We start from the raw sequence: 27,785 nt of genomic DNA on the forward strand, positions 1-27,785 counted from the left end.
CTCTGTAGATGACAGATATCAGGCCTTTGTCTGTTGCTGTGCTGGTAAATATCCTTTCCCATATCGTTGGCTGTCTTTCTATTTTGGTGGCTATGTCCTTAGCTGTGCAGAAACTTTTTAATTTGTAGTAGTCCTATTTGTCGAGTCTTTCCCCTATTTGTTGTGCCCCTGGGACTATATTCAGGAAGTTCCTTCCTGTGCCTATAAGTTCTAGCATCTTTCCTACTCTGTCCTTCAGTAGTTTCAAGGATTCAGGTCTGATATTGAGGTCCTTGATCCATTTTGAGTTGATCTTGGTGCATGGTGATAGGCTTGGGTCTACTTTGAGTTTTCTGCATATAGCTGCCCAGTTCTCCCAGCACCAGTAGTTGAAGAGGCTCTGTTTATTCCATTGTATGTCTTTAGCTCCTTTGTCGAATATCAGTTGGCTGTAAGAGTGCAGTTTTATTTCTGGATCTTCAGTTCTAATCAATTGGTCTTCCGATCTGTTTTTATACCAATACCATGCTGTTTTTGTTATGATGGCCTTGTAGTAGAGCTTGAAGTCTAGTATTGTGATACCTTCTGCACTGCTTTTTTTGCCTAGATTTGCTTTGGCTATTCTAGGTTTTTTGCTGTTCCATATGAATTTATAGATTGCTTTCTCTATTTCAGTGAAGAATGTAGCTGGGATTTTGATAGGGATTGCATTGAATTTGTATAACAATTTGGGCAACATGGCCATTTTCACTATATTGATTCTGCCTACCCATGAGCATGGGAGGTCTTTCCATCTCCTTGTGTCTTCTTTGATTTCCCTTATTAGATTTTTATAGTGTTCATTAAATAGGTCCGTCACGTCCTTGGTTAAGTTGATCCCTAGGTACTTTATTCTTTTTTTGGCTACTGTAAATGGAATTGTTTCCATAATTTCCTTTTCTGTTTGTATATTGCTGGTGTACAGAAAAGCTGCTGACTTTTATGGATTGATTTTGTATCCTGCTCCTTTGCCAAATTGGTTTATTAGGTGTAAGAGTTTGGGTACTGAGTTTTTTGGGTCCTTTAGATATAAGATCATGTCGTCTGCGAATAGGGATAACTTGATTTCTTCCTTGCCGATGTGGATCCCTTTGATGTCCTCCTCTTGCCTTATTGCTATGGCTAGGGATTCCAGCACTATGTTGCAAAGAAGTGGGGAGAGTGGGCATCCTTGTCTTGTTCCTGAGTTTAGGGGGAATGATTTAAGTTTCTCTCCATTTAATATGATGAGTAATTACCATTTCATAAGCCAGGTAGTGAGTATATTTCTTTTTGGACACTGTCACCCCTTCCTTCATTTTCCCCATGCTACTTTCTTTTTTTAGAAACAAATGAAACCCATAAGGTCACTGGTGGCTCACACCTGTAATCCTAGCTATTCAGGAGACTGAGATCTGAGAATCACAGTTCAAAGCCAGCCCAGGGAGGAAAGTCTTAGAGACACTTATTGCCAATTAATCATCAGAAATCCAGAAGGCCTGCTGTGGCTCAAAGTGGTAGACATCTACCCTTGAGTGAATGAGCTCAGAAATGGTGCCCAGGCCCAGCATTCAAGCCTTACAACCAACAAAAAGAAGAAGGAAGGAAGGAAAAAAGGACGGGAGGGAGGGAGGGAGGGAGGGAGGGAGGGAAGGAGGGAGGGGAAGGAAGGGATGGGGAGAGGAGGAGAGGGGAGGGGAAGGATGGAGGGGAAAGAGAGACAAAGAGAAAGGAAGGAAGTCGCTATAAACTTATAAAAGGTATTATAACAGAGAATAATTAGGACACTTGAAATTTTATAGATTTTTATAAGAAACTGTATGTTACTATATAGGAGCACACATAATTTTTTAATATACATCTGCTTATAATAAACAGATATATGCTTATTTCCATTGGTAAATAGATAAAAGCAGGAGATGTGTGTGAGCCAACTAGATCTGAACAAATTGGAACTCTTCCAAACTAGGAGGAGTGATCAGCAATGTGCTTATACATGATAGCAAGGCAGAAAAAGGTTCAAACACTTAACTATCACAGGTGCTTGTACTGCGCAACCAAGGAGAAAGGGGTTCTGGGCTCGTCAAATGTGCTAAAAGAAAATGTCAGTGTGGAAACACAATCCTTCTTTCCTAAAGATTGATTCTACTAGATGTCCCATTAACCCTAAGAGAATATTAACAATGCATACATGATTTTCATAATGCTAACAAAGCAAAACTACATGGCACATGACATTATGACAGACCATCTTCATATCTCTGGCCAAGTCAACAGAAAGGGGTGCTTCATTTCAAGGGAGAGACAGGTTGTAGAAACAGAGACTTATGTGGAAGACACAAACACTGAAAGACCAAGGCAGCAGGAGATATTTTACTGGAAAAACATAGCCCTACAAACAAGCTCCACAGTCCCAATCCTGAATCCATCTGCTCTGAAGACTGATTCATTCTATAGCCTCAGAAGATATGAAGATTGAGGACACTAAGAAGTATTACTTTGGAGGACTAGAGAAGATCTAATACATTTTCTGTAGCAACAAGAAAATATTAAAAGTCATATGTTAGTGACCTTATGAAATTATCTTAGCCAGGCACAGTGGCATATGCCTACTGGGAGTGGCATACTGCTACTCGGGAGTCTAAATCAGGAGAATCACTTGAGTCCAAGAATTTGGCCTGCCTGGCCTCATTGTATAACACTGAAAGAAAGCGAGGGCCAGGTACCAGTGGCTCATACCTATAATCCTAGCTACTCCAAAGATTGAGATGTGGAGGATCAAGGTTTAAAGCCAGCCTGTACAGAAAAGTCTGATAGACTCCCATCTCTAATTAGCCTGCAAAAAGCCAGGCTGGAGGTATGGCTCAAATGACAGAGTGCTAGGGGCTGGGAATCTAGATTAGCAGTAGAGTGCTTGCCAAGCATGCATGAAGCCCTGGGTTCCATTCCTCAGTACCACATAAACAGAAAAGGCACTGTGGCTCAAGTGGTAGAGTGGTAGCCTTGAGCAAAAGAAACTGAAGGACAGTGCCCAGGTCCTAATTTCAAGCCCTAGGACTGGGAAAAAAAAAAAAAGATAGAGTGACAGATAAGTAAACCAACCAAGTGAGTTAGAAGCCCTAGGTTTGGGAGGAGGGGGTTCCCAGTGTTGATGAAAGAGAGAATAAAAAAGAGAGAGGTGGGGAAAAAGGAAAGAACAAAAAAAAAGAAGGGAGGAAGGGAGGGAGGGAGAAAGCAGGAGGAGGAGGAGGAGGAGGAGGAGGAGAAGGAGAAGGGGAGGAGAAGGAAGGAAAAAACTGTAATGCAATTTCAAGTGTTTAACAAATTTTAATTCAATTTAGTCATTGTTCAAATATTAAAGAAAATTTATGTCTCCAAGTTCCATTTATACTTGTTAAATAAATGGAGTATTAAAATATAAATATGAATGGTCTCTTCATGGGCAAAAATATCTAAGGATTCAAAATCTCTACCAGGTTGTTAACAAAATTTAATTAATAAAAAAAATATCAAAAAAAAATCTCTACCAGGGACTGGAAGCATGGCTCAAGTGGCCGAGTGCCTACTTTATTTTAGCAAGTGTGAAGTCCTGAGTTCTCACACATGAGGATTCTCAAAAACTCTACCTAGGTAGAAACTAAGCCATCCTTCCATGAGCCAGGAAGGAGCTAAGGCCTCCAGCCAACAGCCCTATGAGGGTGCCATCTTGGGAGCAGATCACCAGCCCTAGAGTGCCTGAAATGACACAGTCTCAGCTAACAGCTTCACTAAAACTTCATAAGAGACCTGAAATACAATCACTTGGCCCCCAAAACTGTGTGGTAAGATACTTCTTGTTTTACAGCACTGAGTTTGGTAATGCTAATGTAACAATAGATGATTAATATGGTCCAGGTTTTGATTTTTTGAGTTAAAACTTCCTAAGTACACAGAAATATTCATGATGAACTGATCACTTAATAAAATTGGTCGTTGTTCACATATTCTTCCCTACTACCAACCTTGCCTGTCGGGGCTGTAGAGTAAAACCTTGAGTTCTGAAAAAGAATACTTCTTCAGGCTGAGGATATAACTCAGTGTCAGAATACACACACACACATACACACATGCACACATGCACACACAAATGTCTCACTGACAAACACATATATAGGACTGATGTAAAAGAATAGACAAAGATTTTCTAAGAAAATGGATCCCAAAAGTAGGCATGAGTAGCCCTACTTGTATCTCATAAAACAGACTTCAAGCTCAAATCATTCAGAAGAGACAAAGAAAATGACTTAATGTTAATAAAAGGAATGATCCATCAAAAGAAAATACTTTGTTAATATATATGAACCAAATAGTTCAGATTTATTATTAAACAAACACTTTTACACTTAAAGTGCTGATAAGACTCCAGAACAAAAACAGTGAGAGATTCCAGTATCTAACTCTCACTAAAATAGGTCATCTGCAGAAAAAAAAAATCAACAAAGAAGTAGAATTAAATAACACTGTAGACTAAATGTAACTAACAGACACCTACAGAATAATTTAAGTTTACCCAGTAGCAGCATAATACATGTACTCTTCAGCAGCTCATGGAGCATCCTCCAAAATAGATCATGTCCTGGACATATAGCAGGCCTGAATAAACACAAGAAAATTGAAATTGTGACTTATATCCTATCTGACCATAATAGAATTAAGCTAGAACTTAACAGCAAAAGATATTACAGATTTATACTCATCGAACAAAAGAGGCCCTACATACTTCAAGCAAATTCTCACAGAACTACAGAACAAGATAGACCCAAACACAATCATAGTGGGTGACTATAATACCCCACTCTCTCCAAGAGACAGATCCAACACCCAGAGGATTAGCAAGGGAGCTGAGGACCTAAGTAACACCATATCCCAAATGGATCTGATAGATCTGTACAGAGTCTTTCACCCTACAGAGACCCAATACACCTTCTTCTCAGCAGCCCATGGATCCATGGTACTCCAAAATAGACCATGTCCTAGCCCACACAAAGAACCTCAGCAAATACAAAAGTATTGACGTCATCCCATGTATTATATCTGACCACAGTGGAATAAAATTAACCCTCAATAACAAAGGATACCACAGAGGCTATACATATACTTGGAGACTAAACCCCTCACTGTTATCTAATACTTGGGCCACAGACCAAATTAAGGATGAAATTAACAAATTCATAAGCCACAACGACAACGAAAATACATCACAAAGAAACCTATGGGATACAGCTAAGGCAGTACTGAGGGGCAAGATCATTGCTCTCAGCACCCACATTAAAAAAATGGAAGCAGAGCAGGTGAATAACCTCAAGATGAAACTAAAACAACTGGAAAAACAAGAAATGATCGAATCTAAAATGACTAGAAGGAGAGAGATCACAAAGATTAAAGAAGAGATAAATCTGATTGAAAATAGAAAGACCATTCAACAAATAAATAAGACTAAAAGCTGGTTCTTTGAGAAAAAAAATAATAAAATTGACAGGCCCCTCGCAAGACTTACAATAAAAAGAAGAGAAGAGACTCATATATGTAAAATCAGGGACTCCACCGGAAAAACTACAACAAATACACATGATATTCAAACAATCATAAGGAACTATTTCCAGAACCTCTACTCACTAAAAAACAATAATTTTACAGAAATGGATCAATTCTAAGAGATGTATAAACTGCCCAAACTGAACCAAGAAGAAATAAATCAACTAAATAAACCAATAACTTACAGCGAGATACAGGGGGTAATCAAGAGCCTCCCAACAAAGAAAAGCACAGGCCCAGATGGATTCACCAACAAATTCTATAAAACCTTTAGTGAGGAGTTAATACCAATACTCCTCAAACTCTTCTGCAAAATAGAAACAGAGGGAGAAATCCCAAACTCATTCTATGAAGCTAATACTATACTCATCCCCAAACCAGGCAAAGATCCAACAAAAAAAGAGAACTACAGACCAATTATCACTAATGAACACAGACACAAAGCTCCTCAATAAAATATTAGCTAACAGGATCCAGAAACTGATCAAGAAAATTATACACCATGACCAAGTAGGCTTCATCCCACAGGCACAAGGATAGTTCAACATCCATAAATCAATCAATGTAATTCACCACAGCAACAGAACTAAAATCAAGAATCACATTGTTATCTCAGTAGATGCCCAAAAAGTCTTTGACAAAATACAACATCCATACTTATTAAAAGCTCTGGAGAGGGCTGGGGATATGGCCTAGTGGCAAGAATGCGTGCCTCCTATACATGAGGCCCTGGGTTCAATTCCCCAGCACCACATATACAGAAAACAACCAGAAGTGGCACTGTGGCTCAAGTGGCAGAGTCCTAGCAGCCTTGAGCAAAAAGAAGCCAGGGACAGTGCTCAGGCCCTGAGTCCAAGCCCCAGGACTCGGCAAAAAAAAAAAAAAAAAAAAAAAAAAAAAAAGCTCTGGAGAGAACAGGAATAGATGGACCATTCCTCAAAACAATAAAAGCCATATACAACAGACCAACTGCTAATATCGTATTAAATGGGGAGAAACTAAAATCATTCCCCCTAAACTCAGGAACAAGACAAGGATTCCCACTCTCCCCACTTCTTTTCAACATAGTGCTAGAATCCCTAGCTATAGCAATAAGGCAATAGGAGGACATCAAAGGGATCCACATTGGCAAGGAAGAAATCAAGCTATCCCTATTTGCAGATGACATGATCTTATATCTGAAGGACCCAAAAAACTCAGTCCCCAAACTCCTACACCTAATGAACCATTTTGGCAAAGTAGCAGGATACAAAATCAATCCATAAAAGTCAGCAGCTTTTCTGTACACCAGCAATGTACAAGCAGAAAAGGAAATTATGGAAATAATACCATTTACAGTAACCAAAAAAAGAATAAAGTACCTAGGGATCAACCTAACGAAAGACCTATTTAATGAGAACTATAAAAATCTGAAAAGGGAAATCAAAAAAGACACAAGGAGATGGAAAGATCTCCCATGCTCATGGGTAGGCAGAATCAATATAGTAAAAACGGCCATATTGCCCAAATTGTTATCCAAATTCAATGCAATCCCTATCAAAATCCCAGCTACATTCTTCACTGAAATAGAAAAATCAATCCATAAATTCATATGGAACAGCAAAAGACCTAGAATAGCCAAAGCAATTCTAGGCAAAAAAAAGCAGTGCAGGAGGTATCACAATACCAGACTTCAAGCTCTACTATAGAGCCATCATAACAAAAACAGCCTGGTATTGGTATAAAAATAGACCTGAAGACCAATGGAATAGAATTGAAGACCCAGAAATAAAACCGCACTCTTACAGTCAGATGATATTCGACAAAGGAGCTAAAGACATACAATGGAATAAACAGAGCCTCTTCAACTACTGGTGCTGGGAAAACTGGGCAGCTATATGCAGAAAACTCAAAGTGGATCCTAGCCTATCACCATGCACCAAGATCAACTCAAAATGGATCAAGGACCTCAACATCAGACTTGAATCTTTGAAACTACTGAAGGACAGAGTAGGAAAGATGCTAGAACTTATAGGCACAGGAAGGAACTTCTGAATATAGTCCCAGGGGCACAACAGATAGGGGAGAGACTCAACAAATGGGACTACTACAAATTAAAAAGTTTCTGCACAGCTAAGGACAGAGCCACCAAACTAGAAAGACAGCCAACCATATAGGAAAGGATCTTTATCAGCACTGCAACAAACAAAGGCCTGATATCTGTCATCTACAGAGAACTCAAAAAACTAAGCACCTCCAAGCCCAATAAACCTATTAGGAAATGGGCAAAGGAGCTAAAGAGAGACTTCACAAGAGAAGAGCTAAAAATGGCAAAGAAACATATGAGGAAATGTTCAACATCCTTGGCAGTAAAGGAAATGCAAATAAAACAACCCTGAGATACCACCTCACTCCAGTTATAATGGCCTATACTCTGAACTCAGGCAACAACAAATGCTGGAGGGGGTGCGGGGAAAGAGGAACCCTTCTCCATTGTTGGTGGGAGTGCAAATTAGTACAACCACTTTGGAGAACAGTATGGAGGTTCCTCAAAAAGCTCAATATAGACCTACTCTATGACCCAGCCATACCACTCCTAGGCATCTATCCTGAACAACAGGTCCCAAGATATCAAAAAGACATCTGCACATCCATGTTTATTGCTGCACAATTCACAATAGCCAAAATATGGAAACAACCCAGATGCCCCTCCACAGACGAATGGATCCAAAAAATACGGTACCTATACACAATGGAATACTACATAGCAATTAGAAATGGTGAAATATTGGTATTCGCAGGGTCAGAACTTGAACAAATAATGTTGAGCGAGACAAGCCTAGAAAACAGAAAACAAAGGGGCATGATTTCCTTGATATATGACTGTTAAGGTGGGGGGAGGGGGGGACAGTAGATACCAGGTCTGCGAAACCAAAAATGGTATTGTCAAATGGTATTTCCCACAGGTTTCAGTCAGCGACCCTACATTATATAACTAAAACCAAACAATTACTCAACATATAAAGGTCAAAAATAGACCTCTCAGCGTATCACAGTGGCTCAAAAGCTATGTATATACGTTCATATAAGACAAGGATAAGCAAACCCTATTGTCGACATTACATTTAAAGCCCTAGGTGAATTTCCTTTGGCGTAGGCCACGTGGCTACTGTATATGTTTTTGGTACACTGTGTATTGTATATATGTCCACCTGACCTAGGGAAGGGAAAGAAAAACAGGGTGTAAGCTATCACAAGAAATTTACACACTGTCCTACTATGTAATTGTACCCCTTTTGCAAAACACCTTGTCAAAAAAGTGTTTAATTAAATAAATTATAAAAAAAGATATTACAGAAAATACTCAAATATAGATAGAGACTGAACAACATATTGTTGAATGACATACATATAAGTCACTGAAAAAGTAAAGGGAGAAATCACAAAGGTCCTGAAAACACATGAAAATGAAAACAAATCCTACCAGAACCTCTGAGATATATACAGTGCTGAGAGGAAAATTCATAGTAATGACTGCATGCATCAAATAAACAACAAGCACATAAGTCCTCATGATGCAACTCATTTTGTAGAAAAAATAGAAACAAAGAATTCAAAAAAACAAAAAATTCAAAAAAACAAAAAATAGAAACAAAGAATTCAATTTAAAAGATGGAGAGAAAAAGTCAAAATTAAGGCAGAAATTAGTGAATTTGAGACAAATATCTGTGCAAAGCATCAATGAAGTTAAGAAGCTGGTTCTTTGGGCTGGGGATATAGCCTAGTGGCAAGAGTGCCTGCCTCGGATACACGAGGCCCTAGGTTCGATTCCCCAGCACCACATATGCAGAAAACGGCCAGAAGCGGCGCTGTGGCTCAAGTGGCAGAGTGCTAGCCTTGAGCGGCAAGAAGCCAGGGACAGTGCTCAAGCCCTGAGGCCCAGGACTGGCAAAAAAAAAAAAAAAAAAAAAAAAAAAAAAGAAGAAGCTGGTTCTTTGAAAAATATAGTAAGATTGGTAAACCCCCTGTGAATTGGAGCAAAAGAAGAAGACACGAGCCAGGTGTTGGTGTCTCAGGCCTTTAATCCTAGCTACTCAGAAGGCTGAGATCTGAGGATAGAGATTTGAAGCCATCAAGACAGGAAAATCACTGAGACGCTCATTTCCAATTAAGCACCAAAAAATCCAGAAGTGGGGCTGTGGTTTAAGTGGTAGAGTGCTAGTGTTGAGCAAAATAAGCTCAGGGACAGTGCCCAGGCTCTAAGTTTTTCAAGCCATGAGATTGGCACTAAAATATTTTAAAAGAAGAGAAGATATGCAAATCAATAAAATTAGGGATGAAAAGGGAAATATCAAAACAGATACCAAAGAAATCCAAAGTATCATGAAGGAATGTTCTGAAAACTCAAATAAGCTGGACAAGCTAGAAGAAACAGATAAATTTTTAAATACAGTCGACCTACCAAAACTGAAGAAAAAAGCTATAAACCAATTAAACAAAACTATAATAAATAATGAAACTGTAGCAGTAAGAGTCTCCCAATAAATCCCAGGACTAGATGGATTCATGGCCACACTCTAGCACACTTTCAAAGAAGAACTAATACCAATACTCCTCAAACTCTTACAAGGAATAGAAAATAAAGAGCACTACTGGACTCATTCTATGAAGCAGGTATTATATTCATTCCAAAAACAGCAATGGAACAAAAAAAAATTATAGACTAATCTCTTTGATGACCATTGATCTAGAAATTCATAATGAAATCATTGTAAATGAATTTCAACATCACATCAAAAAAGATCATATGGGACTGGGAATGTGGCCTAGTGGTAGAGTGCTTGCCTCCCATACATGAAGCCCTGAGTTCGATTCCTCAGCACCACATATATAGAAAAAATCCAGAGGTGGCGCTGTGGCTCAACTGGTAGAGTGCTAGCCTTGAGCAAAAAAAAGCCAGGGACGGTTCTCAGGCCCTGAGTTCAAGCCCCAGGACTGGCAAAAATAAAAATAAAGAAATAAAAATATCATATACCATGATGAAATTGGTTTCATCCCAGGAATAAGAGTATGTTTCAACATATATAAATCAATAAAAGTATAATTCATCAAACAAGAACAAGACCAAAACTCACATGATCATTTCAATAGAAGCAAAACAGAAAAAAGTGTTTGACAAAATTCAACATCCTTCTGTGAAAAATCTCTGAAGAAGCCAGCAAAGTATACTACAGAGATATAATAGTGAGAACAGGTTGGTAATGGCACAAAAACAGACCTGAAGTCCAATGGAACAATATAGAAGAGTCAGGTATAAAACCAAACATGTATAGCCAACTAATTTTTGACAAAGGAGAGAAAGCATAATGGAGAAAGACAGTCTCTCAGCAAATGATGCTGAGAAGTTGGCTATCCACCTATAGAAGACTAAAACTGGACCTCTATCTCTCACCCTGTACAAAAATCAATTCCTGTTTGACCAAAGAGCTCAAAGGAAGAACTGAAATTTAAATTCACCACAGGAAAATGTAGGAAAAACTCAACATAGACACAAGTAAGGTGTTTTTTTTTCTGCATAGGACTCTAGATGCCTAGATGATGGGAGCCAGAATTGATAAATTGATAAGTGGAAATACATCTAATTAAAGAGCTTCTGCACAATGAAAGAAACCAATCACTAGAAGTAAGAGACAACCCATAGAATAGGGAAAAAATCTTTACCAACTATACAATAAATAAAGAATTAATATTCAGATACATAAAGGACTTAAAATTTTAAATCAATTAGAAAGCAAACTGAGACTTCTCACAAGAAGAAATGCAAATGGTTCTGATAGGTACAGGAAGAAATGGTCAACATCCTTAGCCACAATGGAAATACAAAACATCAAGATTCCATCTCTCTCCCATCAAAATAATAATCATTAAGAAATAAACAACAGCTGGGAATATGGCCTAGTGGCAAGAGCGCTTGCCTCCTACACATGAAGCTCTCAGTTCGATTCCCCAGCACCACATATATGCAAAACAGCCAAAAGGGGCGCTGAGGCTCAGGTGGCGGAGTGCTAGCCTTGAGCGGGAAGAAGCCAGGGACAGTGCTCAGGCCCTGAGTCCAAGGCCCAGGACTGGCCAAAAAAAAAAAAAAAGAAAGAAAGAAAGAAATAAACAACAAATGCTGGTGAGGATGTGGGGGGAAAGGAATCTCCTCATGCAGTTACTGGGAATGTAAACAAATGCAGTCACTATGGAAATTAGTATCAATTTTCAAAAGGCTAAAAATATACCTTCTCTATGAGTCTACTACATCACCATTGGATATATATCCAAAGAACAGTAAGTAAATATACTAGAAAGACAACTGCATATCTATGTTTCTTACAGCATCATTCACAATAGCAAAATGATGGAATCAGCTGAGGTGCCCAACAAAATAAATGAAACTATATTGAAAGAGAAAGATAGAGAAGGAGGGAGGGAAGAAGGAAGGAAGGGAGAGAGGGAGGGAGGGAAGAAGGGAGGAAAAGAAAGGAAAGGAAGAAGGGAAACAAGCAAGCAAGCCAGGTGCTGGTGGCTCACATCTGTAATCAGAGCTACTCAGGAGGCTAAGATCTGAGGATAGAGGTTCAAAACCAGTCGGGGCAGGAAAGTCTGTGAGACTCTTATCTCCAATTAACCACCAGAAAACCAGAAGTGGAGCTGTGACTTCAGTAGTAGAGTGCTAGCCTTGAGCTGAAGAGCTTAGGGGCACTGTCCAGGCCCAGAGTTCAAGCCTCAGGACCAGCACACACACCAAAAAAAAAGTTATTAACATAAAAAGAGCAATGTATTGTGGTCATAAAACCAGAACATGAATTTATTTATGTAAATATTCATGAATAAGGAAGAGCCTTTGGAAATAAAAATTTGATAGCAGAAACTAAAATTTCAAAAGGAAATGGTAGGTATGAGGGACAAGGTAACAAACAGTACAAGAAATGTACCCAATGCCTAACGTATGAAACTGTAACCTCTCTGTACATCAGTTTTATAATAAAAACTAAAAAAAAAAGGAAATGGTAGGACTAGGAATGTGGCTTAGTGGTAGAGTGCTTGCCTAGCATGCATGAAGCCCTGGGTTCCTCAGTACCACATAAACAGAAAAATCTAGAAGTGATGTTGTGGCTCAAGTGATAGAGTTCTAGCCTTGAGCAAAAAAAGCTTGAGGAACAGTGCCCAAGCCCTGAGATCAAGCCTCAGGAGTGGCAGAAAGAAAGAAAGGGAGGGAGGGGAAAGACAGACAGAAGAAAGAAAGAAAGAAAGAAAGAAAGAAAGAAAGAAAGAAAGAAAGAAAGAAAGAAAGAAAGAAAGAAAGAAAGAAAGAAAGAAAGAAAGAGAAAGAAAGGAAGGAAGGAAGGAAGGAAGGGGAAGAAAGAGAGAACAAAAGAAAAGGAAAGAGAAAGAAGGAAGGAAAGAAAGAACAAAAGAAAAGAAAAAAAGAAAATGGTAATAAAACTTCTCAGAAAAAAAAGACAAGTCAAAAACAAAGGAGAGGTATTAAGGTAAATTACAGATTGTATTCAAAATTCAAATCTGAATTCGTTTTCTTAAATGAGAGAATTGTGAAACAGGTAAAGAAAATTTATAAACAAATTTTCCAAAACTGAGGGAGTATTAGCTCCAGATTGATTCAACCCATCTACTGCCAATATAACGAATATAAACAGACTTGGAACAAGGCACACATTACTTTGAAACTTCAGAATGCTTGCACAAAGCTTTTAAAGACAAAAACAGCATGTTTGGGGTGGGACTAAGCCTTAACAAAAGTATTAAGCAAAGCAAACCATTTAAGGAAATAATCAAGGACAAGCATTTTCTGCAGCACAGGTTTCCCCCCACACTCCCCCACACTCCCCCCCACTCCCACGAGAATTCTGCATTTCAAAGAATGGCCTGTCTCACCTCTAGGCTTTTCAGAGCTGGATGAAAACCCCCTCCACCCATCAAGGCACCAGAATGGCTGTGAGAAGAAGGTGGTATTACTTAAACCTAGTATCCTGATTGCGCTACTTAAAGATAACAGAACCATTTTTAAATAGTTTAAGAAAATAAAACAACAACAAAAACCTTACAGATCATGAAACACAATGGGTAGTCCAAAAAATATAGTCCACTGGCTTTTATTTGTTTGTTTGTGTGTTTTGCGAGTCCTGGAGCTTAGACTCGGACCCTGGACACTGTCACTGAGCCTCTCTGTGCTCAAGGTTACCTACCACTCTACCACTGAAGCCACAGAGCCACTTCCGGCTTTTTCTGTTTATGTGGTGCTGAGGAATCGAACCAAGGGCTTCATGCATGCCAGGTGAGCACTCTATCACTAAGCATGCCAGGTGAGCACTCTATCACTAAGCCACATTCCCAGTCCGCCACTGACTTTTGGCAAAGCTGCAAAGACAATTCAATTGAAAAAAAAACAAAACAGTCTTTTGAAGAAAAGGTATTGGAGAGCACTATGTATGAATGAATATTCAATATGTAAAACATGAATTTAATTCAACATTATACTTTATATACAAATAAGAATACACCAGCCAAACACTGGTGGCTCACACCTATAATACTAGCTACTCAGGAGGCTGAGATCTGAGGATTGTGGTTCAAAGCCAGCCCAAGTAGGAAAGTCCATGAGACTCTTACCTCCAATAAACTATTCAGAAAAAGCCAGAAAAACTCAGAAAAAGCTTTGAGCACCAAGAGGCTTAGGGACAGAGCCCAAAACCTGAATTCAAGTCCTAGTACTGGCAAAAACAAAGATAAAAAACAACAGACTTATAAAACAGACAGGCTTATAAAACATGAGATAATAAATATCCCAAAATAAAAACCAGAAGAGAATCTCTGTGACCTCCTCTTAAACATATATGAAAAACCTTCCATGGGCAAGAAAACAAAAATATTTGATGAATTGTACATAATCATAATTGACAGCTTTGTCTGTCAGAGATGAGGGTCCCACTCATATAATTCCCTCACTTGTGGGGGACTAAGGCAGGAGGACCATCCTGAGAGCCTGTTTCAAACAAAGCAAAATAGTAATGACAAAAAAAATGCTCTGATTAAGAGATCTTGCTAAGAGATGAAAAGAGATTTGTACTGAGACCTTGTTTTGTGGGAGACTATTTGCAAATCAGATCTCTTACAGAGGACTTATATCTGAAATAATCTATATAAAGGAAGCTTAAACTAAAGAACAAGAAAAAAAAAACCTGAATTAAGCTTCTCAAATTACTACCTTTCTATGGATGTTCTAGTATTGCAAAAAGCACTCCACAGTGTCTCACAGTTCAGTTCCTGCTAAGGCACATGTGAGCAGAGCCTTTTCTCTTGCCTGTGGTGGTATCTGACCTCTAATGTCCACTTCCTTAAGCATTGTGTGCCTGAAAATCTCCCCCTCCTCCTCCTCCTCCTCCTCCTCCTCCTCCACCTCCACCTCCTCCTCCTCCTCCTCCTCCTCCTCCTCCTCCTCCTCCTCCTCCTCCTCCTCCTCCTCCTCCTCTCCTTTATTTGTGTACTGGGTTTTGAAGACAGGGTGTTATGCTTGTTGCGCAAGTGTTTTATCACTTGAGTCACACTTGCGGCCCATTGAATGGCCTTTTGAGATTTGTCAGGCAAATGTAAATGGGACACTCATTCTGACAGTTGTCCTTGTAAAATCCCAGCTTGCAGTTGACTCCATGCCAGGGCAGCACCAGATTCTATTTTATTCTTTCCTTGTTATTTATATTACCTAAGCTACTGGCTTCCTCTGTGTCCCCAGGAGGAAGGGTTGATTGATATTTGTTTTTTTTCACATCAGTGGGGTTCAGCAAACATTCCATGATACCCACAAGCCCTAGCACTGAACAAAATCGCAGAGAAGCCTAACTGAATGCATCCTGTGAGGAATGTGGTCACACCTACAAGGGGACAGAGACACACAAAGGGCCACAGGGCCATCGTCAGTGTGGAGTAGTAGAGTATGGACAAAGGAAAGTACTAGAGCCAACAAAGCTTGTGGTGAGAGGAGAAGAATTCTCTAGAATTCTACTAATGTGGAAAAGGAGTCAAATCAGAGATTAGAAGGATGATTAGAATCTTCCAGGGAAAGCAGTCTCTCTTCCAGTGGTGGCTTTGAGGGAACAAACAGCTCCAAGCCCAAAGGGCAGATTAGCTTAATAAGAACTTTAATGGCCAAGATTTTTTTTTCAAATATTGCAAGCCACAGGGAAGCAGAGATGTACGTGTGCGCACGCGCACATGCACGTGCACGCACATGCTTGAAATAAGGACTAGAGTACTGTCTCTGAGCTTTGTTTGCTCAGGGTTAGCACCCTAACACTCAAGCCACAGCTCTTCTGGCTTTTTTCTGGTGCTCCATTGGAGATAAGAGTGACACAGACTATCCTGCCCAGGGTTGACTTCGAACTGTAATCCTCTGATCTCAGCCTCCTGAGTAGCTAGGATTACAGGCATAGGCCACTGACACTCAGCTGAGACTCTTACACTCCAAAAGAATGAGCTCAGGACATGACACAGAGAAGGTATAGTGTGCAAAATTGGTTAAATTAGTGTGGTGGCCCAAGTTAATGATCTTTTCCAAACACCACAGGAAGCATTATCTGTTCAATCACTTCCCCACCCTCCCTGCACTCTCTGACTTGGTGGATGAAATGATTTATGAGGATAGTGTATATTCATTTAATTTAAATGGGGCTTCCAGTCACTATCTCATCCCAGCATGATGCTCTCTTTCTGTCTCTCTCCCCCCCCTCCTTCTTTCCTGCTCTCCCTCTCTACTCCCTCATCCTCCTTCTTCTTTCCTTTCTTGCTGGTAGAGTGACTTGAACTCAGGGCCCAAACTCTTTTCCTCAAATCTAGCACTCCACTTGGGGCCATAGCTTCACTTTCAGTTTTCTGGTGGTTAATTGGACATGAGAGGCTCCCCAACATTTCACCCAGACTGCCTTTGAACCACATTCCTCAGATCTCCGGCTCCCGGGGTGCTAGGGTGACAGGCGGGAGACACATGCACCAGCACTTGGCCTGGTTTGGGGGCTGGACTAAGCGTTTATTCCTTTCTGCCCTTTCTTTGCTGAAATCCTCATCTGCTTCCTCTTCCCACTGCTCCCATCAAGATAGCAGTTCTCAGCTCCGGGCCCCTCCTTCTGGGCTGGTCAGAGTCCAGGCTGGTGGAGCTGAGGTCCCCTACAAACTGAGGGGTGGGGTTGACTGGACACCTACCACCCACACCCCAACCCCAAGCAGGACTTGCAAGAGGGCGGGGATTGGGCTAGGATATTTAGCTGTCCCCTTCCCTTCACCGTCAGCATCCTCACCGCGGAGAAGCATCTGCGAGGACGATGGTGGTCTACCGCATCCGCGTCTCCACCGGCGGCTCCCTGTACGCTGGCTCCAACAACCCGGTGCGGCTCTGGCTGATAGGTCAGCATGGCGAGTCTGCGCTCCGGGTGCAGCTGAGACCCTCCCGGGCCAAGGTGAGCACGGAGCTGGGCGGGATGTGCGCCCAGGGCTGTGGCTCCCCCTCTCAGCAGAGGGCGCACGCACCCCGCGCAGGGAGCACAGGCGCTGAGCCCGGACCCTGCAGGCGGGTAAAGCCCTGAAGGGGGACTGGAGGCGACCTCGCTGTTTCTGCCACCTGGCCTCCTGATAATTTAGGGGCTACTCTGCTGCACCCCTCATTCCTCATGGTGTTCTCATCTCCAAAGCCGTTCTTTTCTAGGCAGGGGCCACCTGTCCTGCTTTCTCGCCCTCTAGCTTTGGTTTGTTTCCAGTTCTGTCTGAGACCCTGCTGGCTGGGTGGGTGGTGGGAGAGGATGGGAAAGGAAGCAGGAAGAAGGAAAGACAGGACAGTTTGCAATTCCCGCACCCCCCTCGCCCTGTTCACATCTACCTGCCGTTCTAATCCAGCCCTGGACTTTTTCTTTTTCCGTCCACACATCCCAAATCCCATCAGCTCTCAGCCTTTTCCCACATCCGCAGATCCGGATGCTTGTGCCATGTACACTGCAGAGGGGCCCTGGGAAAGGAGCTTGGCCCCTCCCATGCCTCTGCTCCTGTCCTCCTGCCTCAGCCTCCCCCTGAGTAAGCATGGAGCGAGCCCAGTCAATTTCATCTCCTGCACAATTGGCCCCTTTGTCCTAATGTTCTCCTTGACCTCCAATGTGCCCTTCATTCTCTTAACTGGCCTGGTAGCCTCTGTTCTAGAGCTTTCTGAAGCCAGAACCATCTTCCCCCAGTTCATTCCCACTCTGGGAACATTGTGTTACTTAAAGCATTTGAGTGGCCCACCACCAGTAGCTCTTGGGTGTCCAAGCAGGAAAGTCTGTGAGAAACTAAGCTCAATTAACGACAAGAAAACCACAAGTGGACCTGTAGCTCAAAGTGGTAGAGCACTATCCTTGAGTGAAAAACCTCAGTGATGGAGCCCAAGTTGAAGCCCCAACACCAGCAACAAGAAAAAATTGAATGGCTCCTGCTTGAAAGCCCTGACTTAACCTTAGGGATTCCTGGTCCTGCTTTATCCCCAGAACTTGTGCTCTATAAGGTTGTTCCCCTGCCTGCACCCCTGAGGCTGCCCCCTCCCTGAACCCCTGAGGCTGCTACCTGTGCCTCAGTCCCCAAGGCAGGTCCTCTGTCCTCTCCACAGCTCCACCTGGCAGTCTTCCTCATTTTCTCCTTGCTGTCACTGACCATGACCAGGCCCTTCTCTACCCACAGATCTCTTCTGGGAGAGAATATCCTTCTAGAAGCCTACCACAGACGAGAGGGTCCTTGTTGACCCTCAGCCTTGGCAGGTTCTCGGCAGTAACTGGCCAATTCTGTCTCCCAGCACAAACAAGAGCTGGCTGGGACTCTGTGGCAGGAGTCTAGTGCCTGGCCTGGCACCTGGCAGAGTGACTATAGGGAAGAAGAATAATGGGGGGGGCACCTGTCCATCTTGTCCTTCCCCTTAAGTCTAGAATGAGAGTCTTGGTGACTCAGACCTGGTCACAGGGCCTCAGACTCCATGTGCACTCCCTTCCTTCTTGCCACTTTAGCTGTGGCCCCCTGGAGTGCACACGATCACTGTGCTTCCCTGTCCCTTGCAGGAGAATGAGTTCAAGGTGGATGTGTCAGAGTACCTTGAGCCACTGCTGTTTGTGAAACTGCAAAAATGGCACCTTATGCAGGATGATGCCTGGTTCTGCAACTGGATCTCTGTGCAGGGCCCTGGGGACCGAGGGGCGGAGTACAGGTTTCCCTGTTACCGCTGGCTGGAAGGCAGAGGCACCCTGACCCTTCCAGAGGGCACTGGTGAGTAGAGGAGCGTGGGCTCCCAACCTGGGAAAGCCCTGCCACACCTAGAAGGTCGTCACATCTGTGCCTGTGAGGTGGAAGGCCATTGTCAAAGAAGAAGATTGCTCCAGGAAGTTTCAGAAATGCAATCCCTGTCAGTGGCCTTCCTACAGCATATCGCACCTTCATCTTGTAATTTGCAGAGGCATTTTAGCCACTGTCTATGTGAAGCTGCGTTGGATGTCTCTCTAGAGATACTGATTAGTAAGCCTTCCTCCTTCTTCCCCTCTTGGTGTGAACTGCTTTTCAGTATGAAATTCCTTCCAGGAAAGTTCAGATCAAAGAGATTGTATTTCTGCCCTGGAAAGGGCAGAAACTCCACAAGATTCTGAGGTTAGTTTGCATTTGGTTGTTCTGTCCCTGACCATTACTGGAAATAAAGGGAAATTATAAACTAGCCTCAGTACCATCAATCACCGCAAAGGAAGAACCACTAACAACAGCACAATAAACAAACAACAAAACAACCCAAAAAGCCCACCAGGAGATAGCCACAGCTGGCACTGGAGTCAGGGCCAGGGAGGGAAGGGGCCTGCAGGCAGGAGGGAGAGGTCTTGGGTGGATTCCCACAGGACCCTCATCCTCCCCCCATCCAGCCCGCACTGTGGTTGAGGACACTCAGGGCCTGTTCAAGAAGCAAAGAGAAGAAGAGCTGAAGGAGAGAGAGAAGATGTACAGGTTAGTCCTCCTCCCTGATGCCAGGTCACCCCACAGCGAGCTGCTACTCCTTCTGCAATGCCCACGAATTGCTGTATGTCTTGCCCAGGTGGGGTAACTGGAAGGATGGCTTGATCCTGAATGTGGCTGGGAAACGTTTATCTGACCTCCCTGCTGATGAGCGATTTCTGGAGGACAAGCTCATGGACTTTGAAACTTCCTTGGCTGTGGGGTGAGAGCCGGGCAGCTGGTGTGGAAGGGAGGCGTCCTGCCTGGAGACAGTGGGTTCGGGTACTGCACAGGGCTGTGATGGAAAGTGACTTCACTTCCAGCACTCAGCTCCCCCTTGACAGCCATATCTGAGAACTTCCTGGCTGCAGACCCCAAACCATTTCCCCTCCTGTACTCTCTGAACAAATGAATCAGCAGTCTTGGAAGAGAGCCTGAGGCAGAAGCCTCGTCTGATGCTAAGGCCCTCAGTGAACACAGAGGCTGTGGAAACCTTGAACCTGCTCAGTCAATAACACTGCTCACACACGCACCTCCATCTCACCCCCTTCCACCTGTCCCTCTCACATCTGTGCTTTCCCTGCCTATTATTTTAAGAGCTCTGGTTGTGAGGAGGTGGGGGGGCACCATTTCCCCTTCAGCCAGAGTGAAGGAGACTTGGTTGCCCGTCCCAGCTTCACACTTGAATAAATTCTGTTGATTTTGCTCTCTGCCCTTGTTTTATTCTGCTAACCTCAACTCAGTTTCGTTACAGGCTGGACCATTCCAATAACGGGTGCTTGTGGCTGTGATGTTGGGTTGTAAGAGTAACAACAGTCCAACATATCCCATTCTCCCTGCAGAATGACAGACTTTGTTGTGAAACTACCCATAAATGCTGTGACTCACTGGAATGATCCTGATGACTTCGACTGTGTCTTCAAAAGTAGCTATGGCAAGCTGGCTGGTCAGTTCCTCCACCCCAGTACTTCCCATACTCCCCTAATCCATCTTGAATCAGGGAACTTGAAAGAGCTGAACATGGGAAGCAGAGGTTTGGGTGTCTCTGTCAGGACAGGCTCCCGTGGGGATGATCAGGTGGGGGTTAGAAGGACCAGGAGCTTGGGTGCCATAGCACAATCAACTGCCATCCCCAGGACGGGTTCGAGACTCCTGGAAGGAGGACACATTCTTTGGGTACCAGTTTCTCAATGGCGCCAACCCCATGGTGCTGAGACGCTGTGTCTGCCTTCCTGCTCGCCTCGTGCTCCCTTCTGGGATGGAGGACCTGCAGGCCCAGCTGGAGAAGGAGCTCCAGGTATGAGCATGGGGTCTGGGACAAATCCACAGCCATGTAGGGCTGGGCAGATTTGATTTGAGTCCTGCCTCTGCTGTTGTAAGCTCTGTGACCCTAGGCAAGATAGCCATGCTGTCTGATCATCTGTTTCCTCTTCTGTGACACTGGGCCTAATTCAGATGTATGGCTTCAGAGTGGGGTGACACTAAGCTCACAATGCACACCATGATATAAGGGGTAGGGGAGACAAGCCAGGCACTTTCTGTCCCGTGTTCACTTGAGGAATCTGGGTGGGAAGGAGATGCCTCTTGCTGACAGTAGCCCTTGTCCTCACTCTCGTCCAGGGCGGGACACTGTTTGAAGCTGACTTCTCCCTGCTGGATGGGATCAAGGCCAATGTCATCCATTTTAGGCAGCAGTACCTGGCTGCCCCTCTGGTCCTGCTGAAACTGCAGCCTGATGGTCAACTTTTCCCCATGGCCATCCAGGTGAGAGACCCCAGGAGAGCTGTTCTAGCATGCTTGGTCTTCTCAGTCAGCCTGCCCCATCCAAGTTCAGTGAGCAGCCTCTCCCCCTCAGCACAGGCAGTGCTAAGGCGCTGTAGGAGGCCTTTACAGGAGGAAGGGACAAAGTGTCATTCTTAGGGATTTGCAACACCCATGGAGAGAAAGACTATGTGATGTAATCCATGTTTGTGCCCCCCCGTCTCTCTGTCTGTCTGTCTCTGTCTCTGTCTGTCTCTGTCTCTGTCTCTGTCTCTCTCTCTCTTTCTCTCGCTCTCTGTCGCTCTCTCTCGGTCTGTATATTTGTGTGCTGCATATAGTTCTGAGGACAGACATTATGGGAGGAGTCCTTAGAGGAACACTGTAAGCAAGCCAAGGAGGAGGGAATCAAGGCCCTAGCCTCAGAATGAAGGTGGGTTAGGCCAAGCGACTTAGGTCAAGTTGGGAAAGAATCAATGAATAACTGGAGAGGGTGTGGAGAAATAAGGTGAGGTGAATAGGGCCAGCCTTAGCCAAGGCAAGAGGTAGAAGCATGGGGAGCTGGGGAAGGCTGCTGAAAAGGTATGGGCAGCTATTGTGCTTAGGATGGATTTAGTTCTATGTTCAGAAATTAGGGTCTTGTGATCTGGCTGTCAGAGAAGATAGGCCCCATTAGTGACTGATATAGGTATGGAAAAGATGGATGGGATAGCAGAGGGAAACTAAGTGGCTTGGATTCAGAGAGAGGAAAACTGAATACACAGGATGTAAGGTTGCCAAGATGCGCTTTTGTCCTGCCAATTTTCAGGTAACAGGGGGTCATTTAAGTCTTTTCCTAGGCTGAGGATCACAGGAGACCTGGTTCTTTCTGTAGAAGTCACACTGAAGCTTGGGGAAAGCCCAGGATTTCTTCACAGGAGTGTGGGATGAAGGAGGCAGGGGGTTGTTCTGCCACACTCAGGGTACTGAAAGGGGAAGCAGAGGCTGGCAGGGCTGGTGGATGCACACTTCCTGCAGACGCTGAAGGCACTCAGGCCGGCACAGTGCTGGCACACCACAGTGAATGGCAGGAGGGCATGGGGGAAATGGCATCTAGCCTGGGCAGCTGCAGTGAAAAGGAGAGAGCCAGGCAACTTCAGAGGAGGAAGGGAGAGAGGACAGGTTCAAGAGAGGAGGAATCGCTGGGCCTCTGGCACTCAGCCCTCCTCCAACTTCTTCCTTTCCACCTTGTCCTTGTTCCAGCTTGAACTGCCCAAAATTGGATCCAGCCCACCCCCAATTTTCCTGCCCACGGATCCCCCAACCGTGTGGCTCCTGGCCAAATGCTGGGTGCGCAGCTCTGACTTCCAGCTGCAGGAGCTGCAGTCACATCTTCTGAGGGGTCACTTGATGGCTGAGGTCTTTGCTGTGGCCACCATGCGGTGTCTTCCGATGATACATCCCGTTTACAAGGTACCAACTTATTCCCAGTTTTCTGCCTGCCTGTCTCCTTGCACCCTCACGCAGCCCTCCTTCTCATCCTCTCAGGACAGCTGGCTTAAGGACAGCCCATCAGAGGAAGGCAAGAGATCAGGTCCGTGTGAGGTGGCCTGAGCTGCAGTTTCAGTGGGTGATGGGACTTCCCAAAGAGGTGAAAATGATTGCAAGAGAAAGGAGTGAAAGCTTATTGCTTTCATTTATAATACACAGAAACTCATATAGCAGGTAAAAAAATACAGATAAATGACACTGATCCATGAACTCGTGGAAATAAGATTCTTTCCTACACTCTTTGAAAAGGTCCAGAATAATTAATAGTATTTGCTAAAAAGGCTCAGGCCAAGAAGAACATCTGGATTGACTGCAGTCTATCCATCTATTGTGGCCCACACCTGTAATACTAGCTACTCTGAGGAATGCAGTTCAAAGCCAGCCTGGACAGGAAAGACCCAGAGACTCATTTATTTATTTATTTATTTACTTGTGTATTTATTTATATTATAAACGTAATATACAGGGGGGTTTAAAGTTAAACAGTCAGAAAATAAGTACATTTCTTTGGGACAGTGTAAACTCTTTCCTCCCTTTCTTCTAGTTTTTCACTACCATTCCCATCTACATGTCCAAGAGTCTCTTTTCTCCCAATAACCACCAAAGGCAAGGAAGAAAAAAAACTAGAAGAAGAAGTGGAGCTGTAACTCAAGTCTAGAGTACAAGCCGTGAGCATAAATGCTCAACACCCAGGCCTGAGTTCAAGTGGGACAAGCACAAAACAAAGTGTTGAATGCCTTCCAATAGAAGGAAACATTCTAGATGCTAATGATACATCTGCATCAGGCAAAACCTAGATCTCTTGGCATTTCACCTCCAGTAAGGCTAAGACAGCTAAGAGTGTATTGCAAGATATTGAAGTAGACAAAAAGCCAATGCAGAGAAGTAGAACAGGGGATGTGATGGTGAATTTAGTTTGGAAAGTCTCCTTTGAGTGATGACCAATAGAACAACACAAGAGAGAGCAAGACAATGAGATGATCTAGGGCCTGAATGCTCCAGGATGGCAGAACACAAGTGCACAAGCCTTGGAGCCAGCGTACAGTTGGAATATGAGGAACAGAAAGAAGCTCCATGCAATGGACTGGACAGGAGGGAGGACATGACACATTCTCAAGGGGGCTACTGCATTCTCCTCATGGGTGAAAGTCATTGAGAATGTGAACAGAATTATTCATTTTGTTTTTACTTTATTTCTTTGAGCCAATGTCTCACTGTGTGTCCCAAGCTGAGCTTAGTATTTGATCTTCCTGCCTCAGCCTCCCAAATTCTGGCATTGCTAGGCATGTGCAGAAATGGGTAGTCCCTCAAATATGACACATAAATGGATACACACCCACTGTTGAGAAGAGCAAGTAACACTGTCATCATGGGTGGGGTAAAGACAAGAAAACTGTCCCATGAAGGCCCTTGGAGAGAGCTGTGACAGGTGCAACAGTGCAAGTCACTGGTAAATGGGGTATTTGGGTCCCCTAACACTCAGGCTGTGCTTTTCTTTGACATCTGTGCTTTTCCTCCTAGAAATCCTAGTCATCAGCCTCACATCTCTTCTCACTTTGCCCTTCCCTATTCTTTCCTCTCTAGCTTCTGCTTCCTCACCTGCGATACACCATGGAAATCAACCTCCGGGCCAGAAATGGCTTAGTCTCTGACTGCGGAGTATTTGACCAGGTATGGGGACAGAAAGTGGGGGTTCTGAGTTCACTCCCCCTCTGGCTCTGCTTCAGGGAAGCCAGTTTGCCTGACTCTACCCGCCCCCCCTCCCTTGCTCCCTGCCCTGCTCCTTAGATGATGAGCACAGGTGGGGGCGGCCACTTAGATGTACTCAGGAGATCCGGAGCCCTTGTGACCTACAGCTCCTTCTGCCCCCCTGATGACCTGAAAGAGCGGGGGCTCCTGGACGTCAAGTCGTCCTACTATGCTCAGGATGCTCTGCGGCTGTGGGAAGTCATCTACAGGTAAGGTAGGAGGGAGCATGGGGCTGGGGTGGGTGGGGACAGGGAGAAAAAGGCGTGGGAGGACAGGGCTCTGTGTCTGGGTTGAGAGGCCGGAATTCCAGAACTGACCAGTGATTAGAGCAGTGGACTTCAGCTCCTGCGCTCTGCCCTTGCCTGGCAGGTATGTGGAGGGGATTCTGGATCTCTATTATAAGACGGATAAGTCTGTGAGAGAGGACCATGAGCTGCAGCACTGGTGTCGAGAGATCACCGAAACTGGCCTGCGTGGTGCCCAGGACCGAGGTAATAGCTGACCTTGTCCTGGCTTCTAAATCTCCTTCCTGGATCCACTCCACTTCTAGGGATCTTTCCAGAAGCTTTTCCAGCCCTTGGGAGGACCCTCAAAGGCCTTGCTAACTACAGGAGAGCACTGTTCCTAAGTGCTTCACATCTGGCTCTTCAGAATAAGTCCTAACTTGTAGCATTTGCCCATTGCCATGGTGGGACTATTTCCTCTGTGGCTCCCAAGGACATGCAATTTGCCACCTGAGCATTCACATCCTTGAATGTGTGAGCCAGCACTAGCACCCCACTGATGGGGAGCCAGCAGCAGGCCTCTTCCTTTTCCTGCCCCACACATTCTCATGTGGAATCCACAAGTGGCTGAGAGTTAGTGGCTTCTTTTGTCAGCCCCTGTTCTCCTGTCTGTGCCTGCTGCCTCAGCTCTGCTCCTTGGCTGGGGCTGGGGGCTCGGTCAGTGTCATCACTGTAGCCCCCTCCTTTAGGCTTTCCCACTTCTCTGGAGACTCGAGCCCAGGCTTGCCGGTTTGTCACCATGTGCATCTTCACCTGCACTGGCCAGCACTCTTCCATCCACCTGGGCCAGGTACTTTGCAGCAGAGGCAGCTGGGAATTTGGGGCTGGAGTCAGGGAAGGGGCTGTGAGCAGGTGGGCTAAGGTTTCTCCTGAACTCTAAATCCCCATCCTTCTAGCTGGATTGGCTTTCCTGGGTTCCTAATGCCCCCTGCACCATGCGGCTGCCCCCGCCGACCACCAAAGATGCCACCATGGAGACACTGATGAATACACTGCCCAATCCCTATCAGGCTAGTCTCCAGATCAACATCATTTGGCACCTGGGCAGACCCCAGTGTGTTGTGGTAAGAGTCAGATGTCTGGGACTCTGAGGATGAGGCAAAGGGAGGTGCGCCCCCCCCCACAAAACAAACAGCTATCATGGTAACCCCTGCCTTTGTCTCTCATTCCAGGTGCCCCTGGGCCAGCACCGTGAGGAGTACTTTTCAAGCCTGGAAGCGAAGGCTGTGCTGAAGAAGTTCAGGGATGAGCTGGCTGAGCTAGATAAGGAAATCGAGGCACGAAATGAGAACCTGGACATACCCTACGAATACCTGAGGCCCAGCCTGGTGGAAAACAGTGTGGCCATCTGAGTGTCTCCAGCTTGTGGTTGTTTCTGTGCTCTTTGCCCATTCATTCCTATCCCTTATGATTGTAGTCCTCCCTGCCAGGGCTACTGGCTTCTCTTGGCTCACCCTCCCCCCAAAGAGTGACCTTGACTTTTGCTGTGGCCCTTGGTGCACATGGGGTCTTTCATTCACATTTCCTTGTATCTGCTTCTCCAGACTCCCTTCATCTTATCTCTCTTCTCTTTTCTTTCATTGCCTGTTTTTCTCTCTTAAAGCAAACAGTAGCCACATCTACAGTACCTTTTCAAAAGCATAATCAAGTTGATAATACATACTACTTACACATTTTACAAAGTCAAATTAAATTTTGAATTGAAATTGAAAGATAAAAGATACTTTGGATTAATTAAAACAATCACTTTTGAAGTAATGTGTTTTATTTTCTCTTTCTAACTGGATACGATTTAGCATGCATCCTGAAGACATAACCATTCACCCCCTAAATGCCCAAGAATTCTCGACCCTTATGATTTTCATTTCCTGGTTCACCTAGAAAATGACAAGTCAGTATAAACGAAATTCAAGACAGGGTTCTAGCTGGAGATATTTGATATCAAATCTTTGGTTTCATGGACCCATATCTATAGCCTATTTATAATCCACCAATTAAGAAGTTTCTAATTAATATAATCAACAGGGGGAAAATATCTTATAATCCTAGCCTGTAATCCTAGCTACTCAGGAGGCTGAGATCTGAGGATCACAGTCTGAAGCCAGGTCAGGCATGAAAGTTCATGAGCCTCTGATTGCCAATTAACTAGAAAAAAAAAATCCATAAGTGGAGCCTTGGCTCAAGTGGTAGAGAGTGCTAGCCTCACGCAGAAAAGAGCTTAGTGACAGTGCCCAGATCCCAAGTTCAAGCCCCAGGACTGGCATACACATACACACACACACACACACACACACACACACACACACACACACACACACACACCTCACATATTAGTAGGGACAAGGATTCAGTAAAATTCAACTTGTGTGTTTTGTTAAAATTTAGGGAAAATAAATTTGAGTTTCACTTATAAAATGAACAAAATTCCTTCTTGGCTCTGAAAGTATTTAATTCCACAGAAGACATCTGAGTATTACCTGATCTGATTCTTGTTGGAGGAATTGGAAAGAAAGAGTTGAGTGCTGAGGTGGCTGTGAATGCTGGTAGCTGGGTAAACAAGTTAGGAGAGCCTTTTAGAGCCTTCTTCACAGCAGAACTAAAGCAGGGACTCAGCCTGGGCAGTGGAGAGTAAGCAGTGGAGATGGGAGGCAGGGCTGGGAGAGGAGCTGTGGGAAGGTGCAGGAGGAAGCTAGATGTCAAGAAGTTGGGCAATATTTAGGAAGCAGCCACTGCAAGATTTTACAGAATATGATCCGATCTAAGAAGTTAGACTGCTTTCTCCTCCTTTCATTGATCCCTTTCCTTGGAAACCATGCCTCTTTCTGGAAAACACATCCTTTTCCTTGGAAATGACATGGTCATTACAGGAGCTCG

General features: G+C 44.1%; 1 protein-coding gene and 1 pseudogene across 1 annotated transcript; one reads left to right on the forward strand and one right to left on the reverse strand.

Moving 5' to 3' along the window:
- The window catches only part of LOC125365783, a 74,995-nt pseudogene that overhangs the window by 10,027 nt on the left and 37,183 nt on the right, over positions 1–27,785 (reverse strand).
- LOC125365834 (polyunsaturated fatty acid lipoxygenase ALOX15-like) lies at positions 16,920–26,289 on the forward strand. The gene is made up of 14 exons (XM_048366085.1): positions 16,920–17,063; positions 18,678–18,882; positions 19,521–19,602; positions 19,691–19,813; positions 20,433–20,536; positions 20,727–20,887; positions 21,211–21,354; positions 22,591–22,800; positions 24,463–24,549; positions 24,667–24,836; positions 24,997–25,118; positions 25,601–25,701; positions 25,808–25,975; positions 26,084–26,289. The coding sequence occupies exons 1-14, from the start codon at positions 16,929–16,931 to the stop codon at positions 26,261–26,263; spliced, it is 1,992 nt and encodes a 663-aa protein (XP_048222042.1). The 5' UTR covers positions 16,920–16,928; the 3' UTR covers positions 26,264–26,289.

Source organism: Perognathus longimembris, chromosome 17, assembly GCF_023159225.1.
Source record: "Perognathus longimembris pacificus isolate PPM17 chromosome 17, ASM2315922v1, whole genome shotgun sequence".
Taxonomy (NCBI): Eukaryota; Metazoa; Chordata; class Mammalia; order Rodentia; family Heteromyidae; genus Perognathus; species Perognathus longimembris.

What these genes read in the sequence shown, in the direction of transcription:
- LOC125365834 (XM_048366085.1), top strand. Translation starts at nt 16,929, where the DNA reads ATGGTGGTCTACCGCATCCGCGTCTCCACCGGCGGCTCCCTGTACGCT. An exon ending in TTTTCCCCATGGCCATCCAG is followed by an intron (nt 21,355 to 22,590) that starts GTGAGAGACCCC and finishes TCCTTGTTCCAG; the next exon opens with CTTGAACTGCCCAAAATTGG. An exon ending in TGATACATCCCGTTTACAAG is followed by an intron (nt 22,801 to 24,462) that starts GTACCAACTTAT and finishes TTTCCTCTCTAG; the next exon opens with CTTCTGCTTCCTCACCTGCG.